This window comes from Mesoplodon bidens (genome assembly GCF_964165515.1).
Source record: "Mesoplodon bidens genome assembly, chromosome: 2".
NCBI classification, from domain to species: domain Eukaryota; kingdom Metazoa; phylum Chordata; class Mammalia; order Artiodactyla; family Ziphiidae; genus Mesoplodon; species Mesoplodon bidens.
Window position 1 is genome coordinate 130,530,577 of NC_138177.1, and position 20,101 is coordinate 130,550,677.

At 45.9% G+C, this 20,101-nt stretch overlaps 1 protein-coding gene across 4 annotated transcripts in view; it reads right to left on the minus strand.

Moving 5' to 3' along the window:
• Positions 1-18,405, minus strand: part of AK4 (adenylate kinase 4) — a gene marked incomplete at its 3' end in the record, with an annotated part of 70,188 nt that extends 51,783 nt beyond the window's left edge. Inside the window, exons 1-2 of one of the 4 annotated variants that reach the window (XM_081223876.1) lie at positions 18,220-18,405; positions 17,479-17,750 (exon numbers count right to left, since the gene is read on the minus strand). In XM_081223876.1, coding sequence (XP_081080002.1) covers positions 17,479-17,623 — 145 coding nt within the window. In that variant the 5' untranslated portion in view covers positions 17,624-17,750; positions 18,220-18,405. Of the gene's footprint in view, positions 1-17,478; positions 17,751-18,168 lie in introns of all 4 variants that reach the window. The other 3 variants (XM_081223878.1, XM_081223877.1, XM_081223875.1) reach the window with 3 other exon arrangements.
• Positions 18,406-20,101: the final 1,696 nt, after the last annotated feature.

Below are 20,101 nucleotides of genomic sequence, written 5' to 3' on the forward strand. Positions count from 1 at the left end.
TTACGAGATTTGGACTGGCACTCTGAGATAACGTAACAGAAATATCTATGCTGGGGAAAGTGATCCTTCCACAGGGCTCTTAGAATGCATTTCCTCCACAAAACTAACATCCCTGCAATAACTACAAACAAACGTCAACACACAACACATTTGCCTGCAACCAGGGCACTCACCCTGGGCAAAAAATTGGAGAGGGTACAAGAGAAAACAAGCTCTAGTAACCAAGATAGATATTTTAATCCAGTGTTTTCAAATATCAAATTAAGGCAAAAAATCCATGATGAAAAACTATGAAAATTTTAAAGAGGATCCAACCCTGCACACAACTCATTCTCACTCACCTCACCCTAATCTCAGTCCTGTCAGATCTGGTCTTTATTTAAAATGTTGGTATTTGTTCATTTTACTGCATTACACTACTACTTATCTTGTTTATTGATTTTTTGGCACCCCTTTAAATTTTTTACTCAAGGAGAGTGCCTTGCTCATCTCATCCTAGCCTCAGCCCTGCCAACTCATATTAACTTAATATGCACAAGGAAACCCTGTGAGGTAGCTCTACCATTACTCTCATTTATAAATGAGTACACACAAAAAGTTTAGGGTTAGGTTAGCTACTTTACCCAAGTTCATACAGGTAGGGTGGCCAAGTCAGATTCCAAACCCAGCTATGTGGGTCAGAGCCCAAACTCTTAAAGACTACATCTCAGAGCTTTGCATCGCTAAAATATTTAGCATAAGTGAAACTGAGCAGGACTCTGTGGGGCGCTCCTGGGCACAAAAGCCTTTCCAGGTCCCCATTTCTTACTTGCAGGATAAAGGCTTCAGCCTCCTAAACCTTCCCTGAGTTCCAAAGGGCAGATTCAAACAGCTACTAATCAGAGAAATAGGGAATGAAGAAACAAAGGAGGAACAATCAAGAAACTACAGTGCAGGGATTAAAGCAGGATCCAGGTTCCTCCTCAAGGGATATACATAACAATATCTTTGAGTTCTTCTGCAGGAACTAAGGCCCCACCCAGGTGGAGGAAGGTAACTTCAGGCTGAGCTCAAGATTCTTGGAGCACCGCCCTGTTACCTCACCACCAACCAATCAGAAGAAAGTCACACACCCTGCAGCCCTCACCCCAAATTTTGCCTATAAAAACCTTTCCCCAAAAGCCATCAGGAAGTTCAGGGGTTTTTGTGCACAAGCCACCCATTCTCCATGCTTGACCCTGCAATAAAACTTTGCCTGCTCCACACTCCGACTTTTCCGTTCACTTGGCCTCACTGTGCATCAGGCACTCCAACTCTCATTCAGTAACCTAAGTCTCTACAGTCCTGGGTTTCATAAAATAATATGTGGAAAACAATCCAAAGAAACTATAATTAATGACAATCTGGGTAAATTTAGTCATGAGTTGTTCGTCGCTGATCCGTGTCCTGCAATCTTTAGGCTAAGTGATTGATTCCATCTGGAATTCGTCCTGGAATCTTTCTAATTTGTCCCTAATTTTTTAGCTATTCTAACCTTCAGAAGGAGCCAAGGAAGAGAGAGGATCTCTGGACCCTCACTTGAAGACAGGACTATAGAGTTGAGTAGTCTGGAGTAGCTGGTGTCTGTACTTAGGTCTGAGATGACCTTAGTACATACCCTCAAATACTGTCAGCTTTACAAGGCTCCTTGAACTACACTGTGCATTGCAGGACAATGTTCAGAAATACTCCCAAATAACATGTTCATTTAGAGTAGGATACAGAAGTAAACCTATTATAACTGTAAGCAGATAGGTTAGAAGGTCCTGGAGAAAAAGAACTAGGAATGGCTTTCTTGACATGAGAGAACCCATTTTGGCCTAAGCCATTTTGTGATCTAAGCCTGGCCACAGTGCTTGCCCTCGAACAGGTCTCACTAATCAATGATCTTAAGGGAACAAAGGAATGTAGAACAGAGAAAAGGCAGTCAAACAATAGTCCAGTGATAAAGCAGAGTCCTATTTCCTCCTCAAGGGATACACAGCACAATATACATATTTGAGTTCTGCAGGAACTAAAGCCCCCCACCCAGGTGGAGGACAGGATGATGATGTTGACCCACTAGGCTTCAATCAACCAAGACTTAGACCTTTGCCCCAATTCTAAGCTGAATTCTCCTCTGCTCAAGCCCCTTTATGAATATGCATGTCCCCTTAGCTTAAAACTTCCCCAGTTTTGCTGTTTGGGGACGCTGCTTTCGGAAAGATCCCAAATTACTTGCTGTAAGTAATAAGAAGTCCTTCCATCTCCCATTCTTCACCTTGGTTGTGTGTTTTGGCTTGACACCCACCAAGAGGTGAACCTGGCTTTCCGGTAACATAGCTACAATGATCCTGCCACATTTAGCCAGTTGTTCAGAAGGGTGGCCATTGCAGATTAAAAGGGTCATAGTGAAATCAGGCTGCAAAAGAATCTAGAAATGGTATCATGGGAAGAATGGCTGGGGGAACTAGGGCTGTTTCTCTTGGGGAAAAAAAAGGCAACTTAAGTCAGGGAAGTGGTGCCTAGCAACTATTTTCAATTATCTGAAGAGCTAGTGGGTTTAATTTATGTGACACCAAAAGACTGAAGCTGGATAAGTGGATGACAGTTTCAAGGAGTTGGCTTTCATATCAGTATAAGGAAAAAAAATCTTCCAACAATTAGACCTGTCCAGCAATGAAAGAGCCTGTAAGTTGGCTGTCAGCTTCTATAGAGGGGATCTAGCACAGAATGGCCACTTGGACAGAAGGACTTAAAATGCCTTCCAATTCTAAGATGTTAAGAAATGGAACAAATAATTAAACTAATAGTCATTGTTATGCATAGTGTTTAGCTCCTAAGAACCCTAGAAAGCTGAAACAAAACTATGAGCTCAATGAAAAGGTTTTGCACTTTCATCCCATTCCAAGCTGTATCCTTCATATTTTAAAAAAACTAAGCCCACTGAAGTAATGCAAGTTGAAAATCAGTCTCCCTCTTGGAAAAACTAAATTATGTCCTGGGTTGGTATTTATAGTCACCATTTAAGAAAACTGGGAAACTATACTCATATATACAATCAATATTTTATAGCTCTCCTGCAAACCACATGGGTTATTTTTACCAAGATCTACAGGGGTCATGTAGGAGAAAAAATACAGAAGCAGTTGTGTTAGAATTTAGGAAAACCAAGCAAAGCAAAAGTTGAATCAGATATGCCAGCTACCCTGTATATTAAAAGACCTTGAGAAAAATCTATCCAATCAGACAAATAGGTAAAGTTAGCAAAGCAATTTTACGTTAAGGGAGTCTTCCAAAAGAGGCACACACGTGACTTTAATGTAAGTATTTTTGTTTGGACAAGAATGGAAACAAGACAAATTCAAAGGAAAATAGAAGGACAACACAATTAATAGAGGTCGAGCCCGAGGTATGCATGACTCCAAAGCCCAACTATATTTCCTCTATGCCATGGAGCCAACCTCCGTGCCAACTACTTGCTATGCCAAACCTGCATGGGTACTTCCAAATGGAACTTCCCACAGGTATGGACTGCCCTCCTTCTGTTAAATGAGACCACTTTTCTCCACAATCATTGAAATTTTGCACTTCAAAGGGCTGCAGCTGGATACGCCCTTGCCCACCATTCCCACACACAGTCACATCAGGTAGTGCCGTCGCCACCTCAACTTCTCCCAAACGCTTCTTTCCATTACTTTTACCGTATACCTGATCGAAACAGTTGTGACACGACCTTAGCTGTGCTCGGCTTCCTCTCCATCACAGTCCACCCCATACTTTGCTATGAAAAACAATCAAACCACTAAAGGAGTTTGAGGAAGGCATTGACTCCCCACAGTCTTCCTAGTTACAAACTCAACCTGGAGTTACATATAAGCCCCCAGGGATATTTCCAGCCTCACTGCCTATAATTCCCCAACTCTAGGTTTCAACCAAAGTATGCTTAATCTTAATCACCTACTCCCAGACATGATCTTTCCATCAAAAACACCCTGCTCCCACTTTTCCAACTGCCAGTACCTTACCTATCTGTCAAGACCCAGCGCTAATGTCACAGCTTTCAGTTACTCTGTCATCCAGAAGTGTAATGAAACAACTATTACGCGTCGACTGTATGTTAAGACACTGGAGATACAAAAATGAACTCTCCTCACTGTTCTTATAATAGAATTTTCATTCTTTTTTTTACAGTATTCAGTAAAATCTGCCTGATAAAACAATTAATCGGCTATATGTTTTACCTTGTGAATTTCTTTATTTTTTAATAAATTTATTTATCTATTTATTTTTGGCTGTGTTGGGTCCTCGTTGCTGCATGCCAGCTTTCTCTAGTTGCGGCGAGCGGGGGCTACTCTGTTGCAGTGTGCAGGCTTCTCATTGCCGTGGCTTCTCTTCTTGTGGAGCACGGACTCTAGGCACGTGGGCTTCAGTAGTTGTGGCAAGCAGGCTCAGTAGTTGTGGTTCATGGGCTCTAGAGCGTAGGCTCATTAGTTGTGGCACACAGGCTTAGTTGCTCAGCAGCCCGTGGGATCTTCACAGACCAGGGCTTGAACCTGTGTCCCCTGTATTGGCAGGTGGATTCTTAACCACTGCGCCACCAGGGAAGTCCCTACCTTGTGAACTTCTTAAAGGTGGAGACCATTTTTTATTCCTACTAACAGGATGCTATTAGAATACCTTGATTAAACAAGTACTAAAAAAAAAAAAAGAAAGAAAGAAAGAAAAAAAAAGGGCTTCCCTGGTGGCGCAGTGGTTGAGAGTCCACCTGCCGATGCAGGGGACACGGGTTTGTGCCCCGGTCCAGGAAGGTCCTACATGCTGCGGAGCGGCTGGGCCCGTGAGCCATGGCCACTGAGCCTGCGCTCCGCAACAGGAGAAGCCACAACAGTGAGAGGCCCGCATACCGCAAAAAACAAAAAACAAAAACAAGTACTTACTGAAGTTTAAAGTCTACCCATTTGTCTGTGGATACTGTAACAACCTCTTACCTGTCTTTGGAAGTTTCACTCTAGAACCATCCAGTCCAGTTTCCAAACAGCCTGAGTGATCTATTAAAAAATGTGAATCATGTAAAGCAACTATACTCCAATAAAAATTAATTTTAAAAAAATGTGAACCAGATTGTCAATTCCATATTTAAAAACAGTGGCTTCACCTTAGATGAGGCAATGGTATGTTAGCCACAACACCAAAATCACAAGCAGCAAAAGAAGAAAAGAACACAGGTAAACTGGACTTCATCAAAATTCGAAACTTTTATGCTTCCAAGGACACCATTAAGAAAGTAGGACTTCCCTGGTGGCACAGTGGTTAAGAATCGCCTGTCAATGCAGGGGACACATGTTCGAGCCCTAGTCCCGGAAGATCCCACATGCCACAAAGCTACTAAGCCCATGCACCACAACTACTGAAGCCCATGCGCCTAGAGCCCATGCTCCGCAACAAGAGAAGCCCCCGCAATGAGAAGCCCGCATACCGCTATGAAGAGTAGCCCCTGCTCACCGCAACTAAGAAAGCCCACGCACAGCAACAAAGACCCAATGCAGCCAAAAAATAAATATATAAATAAATAAATTTATTTCTAAAAAAAAGAAAGTAAAAAGACAATTCACAGGGAATTCCCTGGCGGTCCAGTGGTTAAGACCCAGTGCTTTCACTGACGAGGGCCCAGGTTTGATCCCTGGTTGGGGAACTAAGATCCCACAAGCCACATGGCGTGGCCAAAGAAAAACAAAAACACAAACAAAAAGATAAAGACAATTCACAGAATGGGAGACAATATATGCAAATCATATATCTAATAAGGGACTTATAACCAAAATATATACAGAACTCAGCAATAAAGCACAAATAAGCCAATCTTAAAAACTGGTAAAGGATTTAAATAGACATTTCTCCAACGAAGACAAGACATACAAATGGTCAGAAGCACAAGAAAAGATGTTCAACATTGTTAGTCCTTAAGGAAATGCAAATCAAAACCACAATGAGACACCACTTCACACCCACAAGGGAGGCTAAAAGAAAAAAGAAAAAGACAATAACAAGCACTGGTGAGGATGTGAAAACATTGGAAAACTCAATTCATAGGTGGTGGGAATATGAAATGATGCAGCTGCTTTAGAAAATAATTTGGCAGTTGCTCTAAATGTTAAACATACTGTTCCCACATGACTTAGCAATTCCACTGCTAGGTATACACCCAAGGGAGGTGAAAACATATGTCCACACAAAAACATGTATACCAATGTTCATAGCAGGAAACAACCCAAGTGTCCATCAGCAAATGAGAGAATAAACAAAATGTGGTATAGCCATCCAATAGAGTATTATCATGCAATAAAAAGGAATGAAGTACTGATACATATCATATTACCACATAGTTGAATCTTGAAAACATGCAAAGTTAAAGAAGCCAGCTCCAAAAAAATCACATATTGTATGAGCCCATTTATATGAAACATCAAAAAAGGCAAATGCATACAAACAGAAAGTAGATTAGTGATTATCAGGGCCTGGAGGGAGGGGGGAATGGGGAATGACTGCTAATGGGTACAGGGTTTCTTTCCGGGGTAATGAAAATGTTCTGAAATTAGATAGTGGTGTCTACGGCCATACCACCCTGAACGCGCCCGATCTCGTCTGAAATTGGATGGTGGTGATGGTTGCACAACTCTATAAAATATACTAAAAGGCACTGCTTTGTGCACTCTAAAAGGATAAACTTTACTATATGCAAGTTATATCTCAGTAAAGCTGTTATATATGAAAAGTAAACAAAAAGAAAAAAAACAACAACAACAAACCCCATCACTTCTCATCCAGTTATAATGAAGCCCAAACTCCTGGCCAGCCTGCAAGGCCCTAGGCCTACCTCTCCAGCCTCCTTTTCTGCCATCTCCTCCACACTCACGGTGTTCCTGAGACACCTGCCTCCTCTCTTCTCCACTGATGGAAAGCTCACTCCTATATTACAGTCTTGTCACATGATCTTCCCTCTGCCCAAGTCTACATATACCTGGCTTCCACACGCATGTTCAGAGCTCAGCTTATACATCATCTCCTCAGAGAGCCCTCCTCCAACTTCACACTCCCAAGTGGTCTTCCCAGTCACTGTCATTGTACTATTACATTTTCTTCATAGTACTTATAAGGCATAAGGTGTACAAAGTTATCTTGATTATTTTTCCTTGGTTTGTCCCTCCTGCCCTAATAGGCTATCAAAACATCTGTTGAGCTGAACTGACGCTAATGAACTTACTATTCAGGTGGCGAAAGATTGTAAGTGAAGTTATGAAATAGATCATCTTACAGGGAGTCATTAATAAATGCCACGTTAGAGGTACAGATGGGTAGGAGAGAAATTCCAGGTTAGAAAATGACATGTAGCTGCAACAGCTGTGGAAAAGCTTCATGGAAGTGATGGGACTGAAAATAGACTGAGAAATTAATGGAAGTGTGAAAGGCATTATGGGAGAAAGGTACCTCTGCATAACACCCTCCCCGACCGTGTCCGTGACCAACACTTCACCCACATACACCCCACCATGACTCATAGGACTGTAACGTGGAACTGAGAACTTGAATCTTAAACCATAAATGCTTCAAGGGCACTTGTGCATGCCTCCCCCCACCTAACGCAGGCACAGAAACATTTGTCAAACAACTAATAAAAAAACAAGTACAGGTACTATTCCAGAAATCTTACCATTTTGATGAGAAGCAATTTCTGCCTCCTCACAATTACACATGGTTTCTATTTCAGACCTTTTCTGACCCTTTATTTAGGAGAAAGGAGGAAGTCGGTCCTTTTTTATTTTTTATTTTTTTTTAATGTTTTAAGGACAGACTGATAACAACAACAAACCACATATCTCTAGGTCACCCTTAAAGATGAATCTCAGCGGACTTGTGGAGAACTAAGCTGCAAAGGTTCCCTGCCATTCCTGTCCCAGTGTGGCATTTCTAAGACATGAAGTGGATTTTCAGTAGTTACTGGAGTACCTGCATAGCAGCACAACATAATGGGAAAGTTTAATCCCAGCCATATGGTCCCAAGTTTGAATGCTAGCTTCTCTATTTAACTAACTGTTCAACCTAAGGTAAGTAACTCAACCTCTCTGAGGCCATTTCTTTATTTGTAAAATGATGTATTTCAACTGCCCTGTAGATGTGTGTGTAGACTAGAGAATGTGCATACATTAGCCCCTGCAGGGCCTAGCACATGCTTGACCCACTGCAAACATTAGTTACAATGACCAAGTCACAAGAATTACAGTCACAAGAATTACAAAGTGCCAGGGTCACAGGTTGCTGGTCAATAAAAAAAAAGTGCTTTAGTACAGAAAATAGTTGATTTCTAGCTTCTTGGGAATTTGATGAGCAGGACTGACTTTGCATTATTTCAATACTATCAGTCTTTCTGGCTAAGGAAGGGATGCTTGCTGCTGGACCTGTCGTTTAACCAGTACAAGAACTCTTGGAACTTGGAAGTGAGACTGGAACTCTTGGAACTTGGAAGTGAGACTGTTAAAATATAACATCAGCCATCTAACTGGACTGCAGGAAGCTCTACAAATGAGACCTTTTGTACTATGTCTTAAAGGCCAACCTGAACTAAATATCAAGTGGTGGAGGGAAAAAGGCAGAGTAATCCAAAGCCTCTACTACCTGCTTTAAAAATATATGAATAAAAATGTGTATCTATCTAGTTTGCTAAAAGACAATATGTAGTTGATATTATCTGATCCATTGTGAAAGCATACCGTCTAAAACTTTACAAGAAAAACAATTTCCGAGTCTTAAATCTTCTCACGACATGGACCACACAGAGTGCTACTGAGCAGACTAGCATAATATAATACCATGTAACAATTTACTTGGCAGACTGTTAAAGAGGCAATTCTATATGCCCTTCGCAATGGGTGGATTTATAGCTAATAGTCTAGTACCCAGTTTACTAGTTTCATGATCAGTTGCCATCACGTGAGTTCCAGGAAGCGTGAAGCAGAAGACTAAAGGTTTCCCGGTACCATATGTGTATGTATCTTAAAGGTAAGCACAAGTAATGGAAACTGGAAAAGGTGATCTGGAGCAGGTGTAATAACCCTTTCCTTGGATGGTACGTACAGCTAAGAGATGAATGAGGTCTGAAACGATATTATACAAGGTGTGATCAAGCCACAAAAGCACACAAAAGATCCCTGTGAACCACAAACAAGCTCTAGAGGGGGAGTTCCGATTCTGTGTGGCAACAACCACCTTTCCTCACCTTGCAGATGGGCTCATTTGTCAAAACTCAGCTCAGGAGTCTCCTCCAGCTCTAAAAAGCCTTCCCAAACCCTACCTCCTCCTACATGCCGGGTAGGCTGCCTCTTCCCAATGTCCCCAGGACCTACAAACGCACATCTTGCACCCTTTCACGACTTCATACTTGTTTGCCTGACTGCCTCTCCCAATAAACTTAGCAGCTCCTTCAGGGAATAGACCTTGTCTCACCTCTTTCTGTCCCATAAGCCAACACTGCCTGGCACTCAAACATTTGTTGAAAGACATATTTACAGGACATTCAGCCCAGTATGCTTTGTATACTGAAAGACTATAAATAACCTACCCTCGCATCAACAGGGGACTGGTTAAACCAGCCATTCTCAAAGTATGGTCCAAGGATCCCTGAGGGTCCATGAGACCCTTCCAGGAGTCTGTGAGTTCCCCCTTTAACTACATATCTGGGTGAAGACACATATTCTTCCAATACTTTAACCAAAACAAAATAGCACACCGCCTGAGTGAAGAACCAGATGTGAGAATCTAGCTTTCTTCTATTAAGCCAAACATAAGAGATTTGCAAATACTCGTAACAAAACTACTCTTTCTCATTGGCGTATGTTCTGGAAAATAGTTATGTTTTTATAGACATGTGTTAACATGTAATGGGTTTATTATTGTTAGCTTTAATGAATTAGTAAATATTTTTAAATTTTCTCAGTTTTAATTTCTAATACAGTTAGTATCTACAGGGAGAACCTGTATAAAAAAAGGCTCTTTGGGGTTCTCAGTGATTTTTATATGTGTTAAAAGGTCCTGAGACCAAAACACCTGAGAATGGTTGGTTAAAGAAACAATGGTACAGTTGTAGAATAAGACTATGCATCCAGACTTTTTTTAAAGAATGTGGTAGGTTGATAAGTGCTAGTAGAAACCAATGTCGAAGCTATACTTCAAAGTTTTGAAAAAAAAAGAAGGCAAAACAAAGTATATATGTGTACATTTTTTTAAAAGGGGCACCACTATACATACATGAGACATATGTATACACAAATTCCTTGGATGAACATCCAAGAAAAGTAAAAAAGTAGGTATCCCTGAGGACAGTAACTGGGGAACCAGAGGGCAGGATGGGAGAGAGATCTTCCACTCCACTCCTAGTGTATTTGAAAATTTTACCATCTGCATGTATTACCTTTTCAAAAAATCAAGAGTGGAATAAAAATTATATTGAAATAGTACAAAGCATTAAACTCACATTAAAGAACAGACTGTAATGACACTGTAAAATATTAAATGATACATTGTGAAATAAAACAAGCAATTTTTAAAATAGTAATACATAATATATTCTTGGAAAACAGTCTGGAAGATATACTGCATATAAAAAGTATTAACAGTATTTTTTCCTCCCAGTTAGTGCAATTACAAGTTTTTTGCTTCCTTATCTTTCGTGGATTTCTAAACCTTTGATAACTTAATACAAACTATTTCTATAATCAGAAAAACAAGGAAAGGGGCTTCCCTGGTGGCACAGTGGTTGAGAGTCCGCCTGCCGATGCAGGGGACACGGGTTCGTGACCCGGTCCAGGAAGATCCCACATGCAGCGGAGCGGCTGGGCCCGTGAGCCATGGCCACTGAGCCTGCGCGTCCAGAGCCTGTGCTCCGCAACGGGAGAGGCCACAACGGTGAGAGGCCCGCGTACCGCAAAAAAAAACAAAAACAAAAACAAGGAAAGAGTTTAAATACATAGGTACAGAGAACTCCCTGGTGGTCTGGTGGTTAGGGCTCCACACTTTCACTGCTGAGAGCCCGGGGTTCAATCCCTGGTTGGGGAACTAAGGTGCCACAAGCCATGCGGCATGGCAGAAAAAAAAAACCCATAGGTACAAATGTATGTGTATCTATGCCTGTACTTAAATAAAATATTTAGTAAGCCAAAAATTACATGAATATAGTAGTAGCACCTATTAGATACCTTTACACCAAGACCTTGTCTGGATGTTTGTAAGCTAAGTTTAAAACTCTTGTGGGACTTCCCTGGTAGTCCAGTGGTTAAGATTTCACCTTCCAATGCAGGGGGTGCAGGTTTGATCCCTGGTCAGGGAGCTAAGTTCCCACATGCCTGGGGCCAAAAAACCAAAACATAAAACAGAAGCAATATTGTAACAAATTCAATAAAGACTTTAAAAATGGTCCATGTTAAAAAAAAAAAAACCCTCTCATTACCCTATGGTTTAAAAACTATTCTGGGGACTTCCCTGGTGGCACAGTGGTTAAGACTCTGCACTCCCAATGCAGGAGCCTGGGTTTGATCCCTGGTCAGGGAACTAGATCCCACATGCATGCCACAACTAAAAATTTGCATGCCACAACTAAGGGGCTGGCGAGCTACAACTAAGGGGCTGGCGAGCTGCAACTAAGGAGCCTGCAAGCCGCAGCTGCCGCACCTAGGACCCAGTGAAACTAAACAAATAAAATATATTTTTTTAAAAACTATTCTGATCCAGTCATTTTATTCCTAGTAACCTATCCCAAGGAGAGGATATCTGCTCAATGGTTTACATACAATGATGTTCATAAGAGCATTACTAAACAGCAAATAACCCAAATGTTCCATACCACACTGGTTAGACAGACTCTAGTTCAACCCTAAGGTACATTTGACACAGAGGCTCAGGCCAAAATCCTAGGACTCACTGTGCACTGTTTTGCCACCATCACCCCTCAGAGCCAACTCATGCCGTCCAGTCAGCCCTGCTTTCATACACACCCTAAAGCCCTTCACTTCTCACCACCACCACCCAGTCCAAGCCACGGTCCACTCTCTTCATCCACCTGGTGTCCCTGGTACCACTCTTGTCACCTCACACAGAATCCCAAGTCAACTTTTAGAAGGTCAATCCACTCGTGCTGCTGTCCTAGAAAACCCTTCAATAGCTTTCCAGTGCCTTTAAAGTCCAATCTTTCCCAGGACCCTCAAGGCTCCACATGACTTCCTTCCACATCCCCCTTGCTCACCAGGCACCAATCATATTCCCTGTCTTTCTGTTCCTCAAACAAGCTACGCTAGTATCACCTTAGGGCCTTCGCACTTGCTGTCCCTTCTCCCTGGAACACTCTGCTCCTGGATCATTATATGTTTATCCCTGTGGTTACTCACCTCCCAGAGAGGCATTCGCTAATCACACAACCTAGGATAATCACCTTAGCCTCATCACTAACTCATCACCTTTTCATTTCCTTCATAACAGGCACCTTTATCAAATACTATGCTGCTTATTCCATATGTGCTATCTCCTGTCTCCTGAATGCCCACATCCCCTCACCTTGCTGTGGACTCTCACCTCTAAGAACAAAGGGAGGGACTTCCCTGGTGGTGCAGGGGTTAGAATCCACCCGCCAATGCAGGGGACACAGGTTCGAGCCCTGGTCTGGGAAGATCCCACATGCCGCAGAGCAACTAAGCCCATGCGCCACAACTTCTGAGCCTGTGCTCTACAGCCCGTGAGCCACAACTACTGAGCCTACGAGCCACAACTACTGAAGCCCGTGTGCCTAGAGCCCGTGATCTGCAACAAGGGAAGCCACGACAATGAGAAGCCCGCACACTGCAATGAAGAGTAGCCCCTGCTCGCTGCAACTAGAAGAAAGCCTGCATGCAGCAACGAAGACCCGACACAGACAAAAAAAGAAAAAAAAAAAAAGAACAGAGGGATATCTGAGTACTCAAAAGATACTCAAAAAAATATCTGCTGAACGGACTATAATACAGAAATTTTAAATGTTTTTGAAGAAGCTTTAAGAACACAGGAAAATGCTTACAATACATACCTAAGTGGGAGGGGGAACAGTTATCAACTAATGGGACACCAAGTTTGTTGGCGGTAGCGGGGCAAATACACAGAAAATAAAAAAAGTAAAATAACTTCTGTTGGAATTTCCAAGTGTTGGGGTGGAATTGTGGGTAATTTTCACTTGCCTTTTCAGTTTCTTCCACAGCTTCACGTTTTCCAAATTTTCTACAAGGCGTGACTTTGATCAGAAAAAGCTACTTTAGAAAAATGACCACACCGGAAGGATGCTCAGATTCAGCTGTGCATGTGACAAAGTCAGTCTTACTGTCATGGGACACCTTATTCAAGTCAAATAGTTCTCCCGAAGTACACGTGAAAACCCTCAGACAAAGAAACCAGAAAAAATAGGGGGATGTGGAAGTGGACCTGTAGACTGGACAGACGCCTCCAAGCTGGTCAGACCCTTGACCTGGGCTACATCCCGAGTCTCACCAAGCTAGGGAAAAAAAAAAAAAAAAAAAGGAATATACCATACTCCAGATATTGCAGAATAAGCCAAGACTTTGTATGATCTACAAAAAGGTGAACTACTTAAAGTTGTTTTAGGTACATTGTTGAACATTAGTCTCTTTAATACTTCTCCAATTCTCAGAAGTTTTCATTCTTACGTAAGAAAAGACACACATTTATACTTAATGAGTATAAAAAAACAAAAAACAAAAAAACCCTAAGCCCTCTGAACTAGGTCATCTTTTCAGGAGAGGCTCAGCCCATTGACTAATTTGAAATGCCAGTCCCATCTGCAAACCTCAGCAAGAGCTGCAGTTAATATTAAGAGCAGAAACAGGTTTGTTCTTGAACATCTTTTCTCTCAAGTCCAGGATGCTTCCAAATGGAAACTTTCCAATTTTCCTGCACTTGAGATAGTAGATCCAGTACAACCCTTAAAACAGGATTCTCACACCCTTCAGAAGGAAGTTTCAGTCACCCATCACTCAACAAAAGAAGCTACCACTAAATATGTTTTGATGGAACTCACTACCGAGTGCCAGCTCTGTGTGTTCCTGTGTGTGCGCCCACACACAGGCTCATGCATATGTTTGCAAACAACACACGCACACACACATAGAGAAAAGCTAATATTCTTTTTTTTAAATAAATTTATTTATTTTATTTATTTTTGGCTGCATTGGGTCTTCGTTGCTGTGCGGGCTTCCTCTAGTTGCAGTGAGCGGGGGCTATTCTTTGTTGCGGTGCGTGGGCTTCTCACTGCAGTGGCTTCTCTTGTTGAGGAGCACCAGCTCTAGGCGCACGAACTTCAGTAGCTGTGGCGTGCGCGCTCAGTAGTTGTGGTGCACGGGTTTAGCTGCTCCGCGGCATGAGGGATCTTCCTGGACCAGGGCTCAAACCCATGTCCCCTGCATTGGCAGGCGGATTCTTAACCACTGCGCCACCAGGGAAGCCCCAAGGAAAGCTAATATTCTTTATGACAGAGTGTAGGAACCTGCTTCTGGCAACCTAAGAGAACTCTCCCATCTATTTACTCACTCACTTGCTAAAGAAAATGTGAGCCAAAGACTTGGGGGTGGGTCTTCAAATAAGGTATTTGATAAGTCTCAGCCTGCACTTCTCCAGGCAGACTAGGCAGAGCCAATGGGTGACATCTGTCATGAGGCTAATCTCAAATCCACAGTAAATACAAACTTTTACCATAAATCACAGAGCTAATTAAGCAAAATGGACTTGATCGCTAGAGGCTGTTTGATTCTTTCTGGGAAAAATGTAGATAGAATCCATGACCCGTGCCTTCATCAGACTTGTTGAACTCCTTTTATGCATTAGGCAATTTGTCAGATCCCTGTCCTTTAAGTCTCTCAGTGGAAACTGGAACATGGTGAAGGTAGAAAAAATATCACTCGAGCCCCCAGCACCTAGAACACTGATATATAGCAGGTACTCAGGAAGTCTCTACTGGATAAATTAGAAGACATTTGCTGCACTGCATCATAACTGTGTGTGACTGCAGCAACAGAATCCACAAGCTATGTGCAGAGGAAAGAGATGAATTCTGCCAGGGCAGGTGAGGGAAGACTGCCCAAAAGCAATGAGTAGCCAGCCCTTCCCTGGAGGAGCCACTCGAGGAGCCACCAGGGAGTGGCTGCAGGAAAACCACGTGGACAGGAGTATGCCCCAATCCAGGCTGCAGCAGATGGCCTGAGCTACTTTCCAACTTAAATTCCTACCAAGGTTTTATTTCCTGGGGTTTTGCTGTGCTTCATCATCTCCTTCAAACCTTCAGCTATAAAGGGGTACCTACAGAGGGATCCTTGTGCTTCTCTACCAGGAAATTAGGGAAAAGCAAACAGCAGCTAACAGAAAAATAAATACTGTGGAATGTTTTCTTATTTACCAGGCAATGAGTCGGTAAGACTCAGACCTTCTGAGAGAGAAAAAATAATCAGAGAACACCCTCCACGTCCACTAGAAACAGGCCACTTTCAAAACGAATCACTGTCCTTTATTCCTCCTCTTCTTCTTCTTCTTTCCCTGATCAAGCTTTTTAATTGTTCATGCATAAACTACTTGATTCCCAACAGAAAAAGATAATTTAAACATTGCAGAATCACTTCTTACTCCAGGGAGAAACACTGGGAGGGAAATGAAAGCATTTGAAAGAGAATGGAAACTAAAATTCAGAACAAAGGAAAGTTAAAATGAACAAAATAAGGGAAAACAGCAAGTGGAAAGTTTTCAAAACCCCTAAAAAAGTGCAGAAATAAACTACTTCCCATCATATTCTCTTTAAGAATGGAAAGAGCCACTAATCCAGAACCAGGATGGATGGTGTGAAGCCCTTCATGTCAGAAGAAACAAGTTAGCAAGTTGCTATAGAGAATTCAGAAAAATGGGCTCCCACCCAGCAGTTTCCTCCCTCATTATGCCTACCACGAGAAGCCCCACCTGACCACAGAACCCTCGGGTAGAGAGCCAGCCTTCCCTCTCACACAGTTCTCCCCCCTGCCCAAACTGCATTCCAAACACGGAAGGAATAAAATGCATTTGAATGTGGTATTAAAATTAAAATAGACCCAATCGTGGTAACAATAACCGCAAGAGAAAATTCCAGGTGCAGTCTGGTACAGAGAACTCGGCCTTGTGTATGTTGAGGGTGGGTGACAGGATTCTTGAAGATCAAAATAAAAGCTTGCTTTTACAACCTGCTTAAGAGATAATGAATAAAACTCCGCCTTTGAGATACATCTTAATTCCCCGCTTTCAGGCTTTCTGTTTTCCAGCACGGTCCTCCACCTACCTCGCCAAACTAATCTGTGCTTCTGTAATGAACATCCCTGGATAATTAGCCCATAATAGGCCATAACCACCTAGGACACTGATGAGAACAGAAGCCACAGTGAAGCACCCCGTTTGCAGTAACAAGTTTTCATAAAGGAGTTGCTAACCGTGAGCATCTGCATCCCAGAAGGGCCATGTATATACCTCGCAGCAGCACCACAGCTACCTCTCGCCTTTGAATGTCAATTCATTATGAACTGGTGTGAACGCGGGGTGGGAGGAGAGGGGAGAAGGGCCGTACTGAAAGGCTAGGAGAGCAGGCGATCTATAGCCCCCAATTCACCACGCAAGCCAAAGGAGGCATTCTCAAGAAGCCATTTCCAGGGAAGCTGGATTCAAAATGTAATTTATCAGAACGCGTCTCCTCCTTGTCTCCTAACGGCCAGGCCCCGGCTTGGAGCGGAGGGGGGAGTTAGTGGTGAGAGTTTACCTTAGAAGGCGGCAGGGAACAGACAGGCCTTTCAAAGCCACCCAGGGCTCTGCCCAGAGGTCCCAGGCGGCGCGGAGGGGCTGGAGCAGCGCGCGGCTGCGAGCCCCGCGGCGCCACAGGTTCCCCAGCGCGCGGCCCCGCCCGACTCCCACAGGTGGGCGGCGCTCGGCCCGGGGGGCTCGGGCGAGAGGAGGGGACGCTTCGGGTCACCAGGGACGCGGTGGACGGGGTAGGAGGAGGCCGAGGGACGGGGATGGCTTGGCCTTAAGGAAGCCGGGCGAGAGAGGAAGCTCGGGGCTTTCAGCTGCCTGGATCTCGCTCCTCAGCTGGGTGGTAACCGGCTTCTCGCCACAGCAAGAGAAGCCCGCGCGGAGAGAGGGGCCGCGTGCACCTCCCACCCTCCTCCCAACGTGCCTCGGCCTCCTCCCTGGCGCGGTTAAGCCGCACGGCCGCGGGCCACCGGCTGCATGCGCCCCGGCACGTAGGAGCCTGCACTACCACACGCGGGCGGGGGAAGGGCGCCCGGGGACCGAAGAGACCCGGCCCCTCGCCGGCCCTTCGCCTTCGCCTCCCAGCCTCACCCGATCCCGCGTCGGCTCACCCCGCCCCTCGCCTCCGCACGTCCTCACCCGTGTTGGCCTTGATGTTCTCCCGCAAGAAGTGGCCGCTGGAGAGATGCTGGAGGCCAAAGTTCTCGGCGATCCTCTGGCACACGGTGCCCTTGCCCGAGCCGGGCGGCCCAAGGATGACCGCGCGCAGGAGTTTGGAAGCCATTGCCTTGGCGAGGAGGGGGAGGCCGAACTGGCAACCCGGACAGCGGCCTCGAAGAAGCCCCGGGAACTTTGCTTCTTCTGCCTCAGCCTCTGACACCCTGGGCTCGCGCGGGGACTTGCCGCCGCCCCTGCAGGGGAAGGAGAGACTTTTGAGACAACCCCTCGCCTCCGCCCCGCGCCAGGGCGGCTAGAAGGCGGAGTAAGCGCCACGCTACACCTCCCCGCCCTCCTCGCCCCCACGCTGCGATTCTGGCATACGCCCGAGCGCCCGCCCCTGGCGGGGGCAGCCGTCGGGGTCTCAGAGGTCCACCCGGCCCGCCCCACCGGGATCCCTTCCTAAACCTCGCGCCCCACGCCCCGTCCGAGGAGAGAGTAGAGCATCCCCACGCCAGCCTCCCCCGAGTGGGGGGGCCGGGTTAGGCAGTGACTCCAGGCGCGCCTCCAGTCGCCCACGCCCCGGGAGGCCTGGGGAGTGAGCCCCAACCCGGGTCCCCGCACGTGGGCAACGTTTGGTTCGCGCCTCGGCCCCTCCCCGGCGGCTGTCACCTCCCGGGGAGTCGCGGCGGCTGCCGCCCGCGCGGACGGCCCAGCGCCCACCTCCGCCGAGGGCTGACGGATGCGCTCTCCGCTGTGAGGAGCCGGAGTTCGGCGCCTCTCCACCCGGAGCAGTCAAATAAACACACCTCCGCCGGGACGCGGCGCTCCGCAAGGCTTCCAGCCCGGATCCCGCTGGGCGGCGCCGCCTCCGCCCGCCCCCATTCGGAGCCCCGGCCGGCCGCGCGGGACTCGCGCCTTACGTAAGCGGGGAGAGCGGCCCCGCGCTAGCCGCCTGTCAGTCCGCCCGCGCCTCTCCCCGCCCCGTAGCTCCGCTCCCACCCGCCTCCCCGGCCCACTTGCTCCCCAAGACCCCGTGGGGCCCGCGGGGGCGAAGGCAGGTGGAGAAGACGCAAGGGACAAAAAAACCCCTTTTGCGGTCGGCTGGGGACCCGTCTTCTGTGGAGAGGAAGGAAAAACACAACATGTTGAGCGCCTACTGTGCGTCAAGTTCGCGGCTAGGTGATTTCCTTCAGCAACACCCGTTCCAAGTAGGGTATGCACAAGGGAGGAGAGGAGGCTTGGAGTATAGCCATTCATTGATTCATTCATTCAGCAAATGTTTATTGAGCCCCTACTATGTGCCAGACACTGTTTTAGTCCCTCAGCATATAGCTGTGAACCAGAGAGAGAATCCTGCCCCGGTGGAAGTTACATTCCAGCGGGAATTTTGAACTCTCATCTGCCGGACTCCAAAACCCAGGTTCCTTGGGTTAGGAGGAAAAGGTGGGGCGGGGAGGGGGGACATCATCCAGCCCTCAGGATCTTGTAGCCGACTGGTTCTAGGAATTCAGAAGCCAGGACTTTGGCACTACGTTTACAACTCACTGAGTCCCGGTGGGTGCTGTCTCCTCCCTCGCCTCCCCGGCATAACCAAATATCCCAATCCATATTCTCTGTTCCCAGGGAAATCTGTTCCCACACCACACACAGCTTTCATTTCCCACTCGGATTTAGCGTGATAACCGCCTGCCCACAAGTCTCCGGCTTCCGCCAATCCATCCGTAATGCAGCTGCCAGAGATACTGCTAAAGTGCAAATCAATTTCCATTATCTCCCCACCTCAGATATTATCGTCCCTTCAACATAAAGCAAAAAATCGTCAGCAGGGGCACACGGGTGCCTTCCATACACCTTTGCATCCCACCGGCTCTGGTCCTCTGCCCTCCTTCCACAGGCCTCCTGCCTCCTGCCTTTGGGAAATCCACTGCAGGGTTCTGAGTGTGCCCAACTCGTGGCTCACAGACTCGGAGGGACAGTGTGGAGAAGAGCCTTCTCTAGATTCCTGGCTGCTCTGTCTGCGTTGGACTGGGGCTGGGGAAGCCTGATGGTATCCCAGGTCCCAGCCCTTCTCCTCCACACACTGATGGCCAGACAGCACCTGTCTCTGGCTACCTGGGAGCACACCCAGGCTGCCAACCCCAGGCCAGTGTTTGTTCCATAGGTTCATCCCCCTGTCTAAAATATCTCAGTGTTCTGTGGATCTCGGGGGTTGTTACACTAAGCCCCTTCAGTCCTTCTCCTGGGAACAAAGAGGGAGAAGAATTTCTGGGGGTTTGGAGGGGATGACAAATCTCCACTGTTCTTCCTGCCATGTGCTGTATAGTATATAGCAGATACTTTGCAGTCATTCTCAAACCTGAGCATGCATCAGAACGACTCGGAAGGCTTGTTCAAACAGAGTGCTGAGCTCCACCTCCACCGTCTCTGATTCTGTGGTTCTGAGGTGGGCATTTCTAACAAGTTCCCAGGTAGTGCTAGGGCTGCTGATCTGGAGAGCACACTGAAAACCACTGCTCTTGGGAAATGAGCATTGAGACAGGGGAGCTGTGCGGTCTCATTCCTCTGCCTGCTGTGGGACCTTTGGCTGTTAACTTCTTCTCTT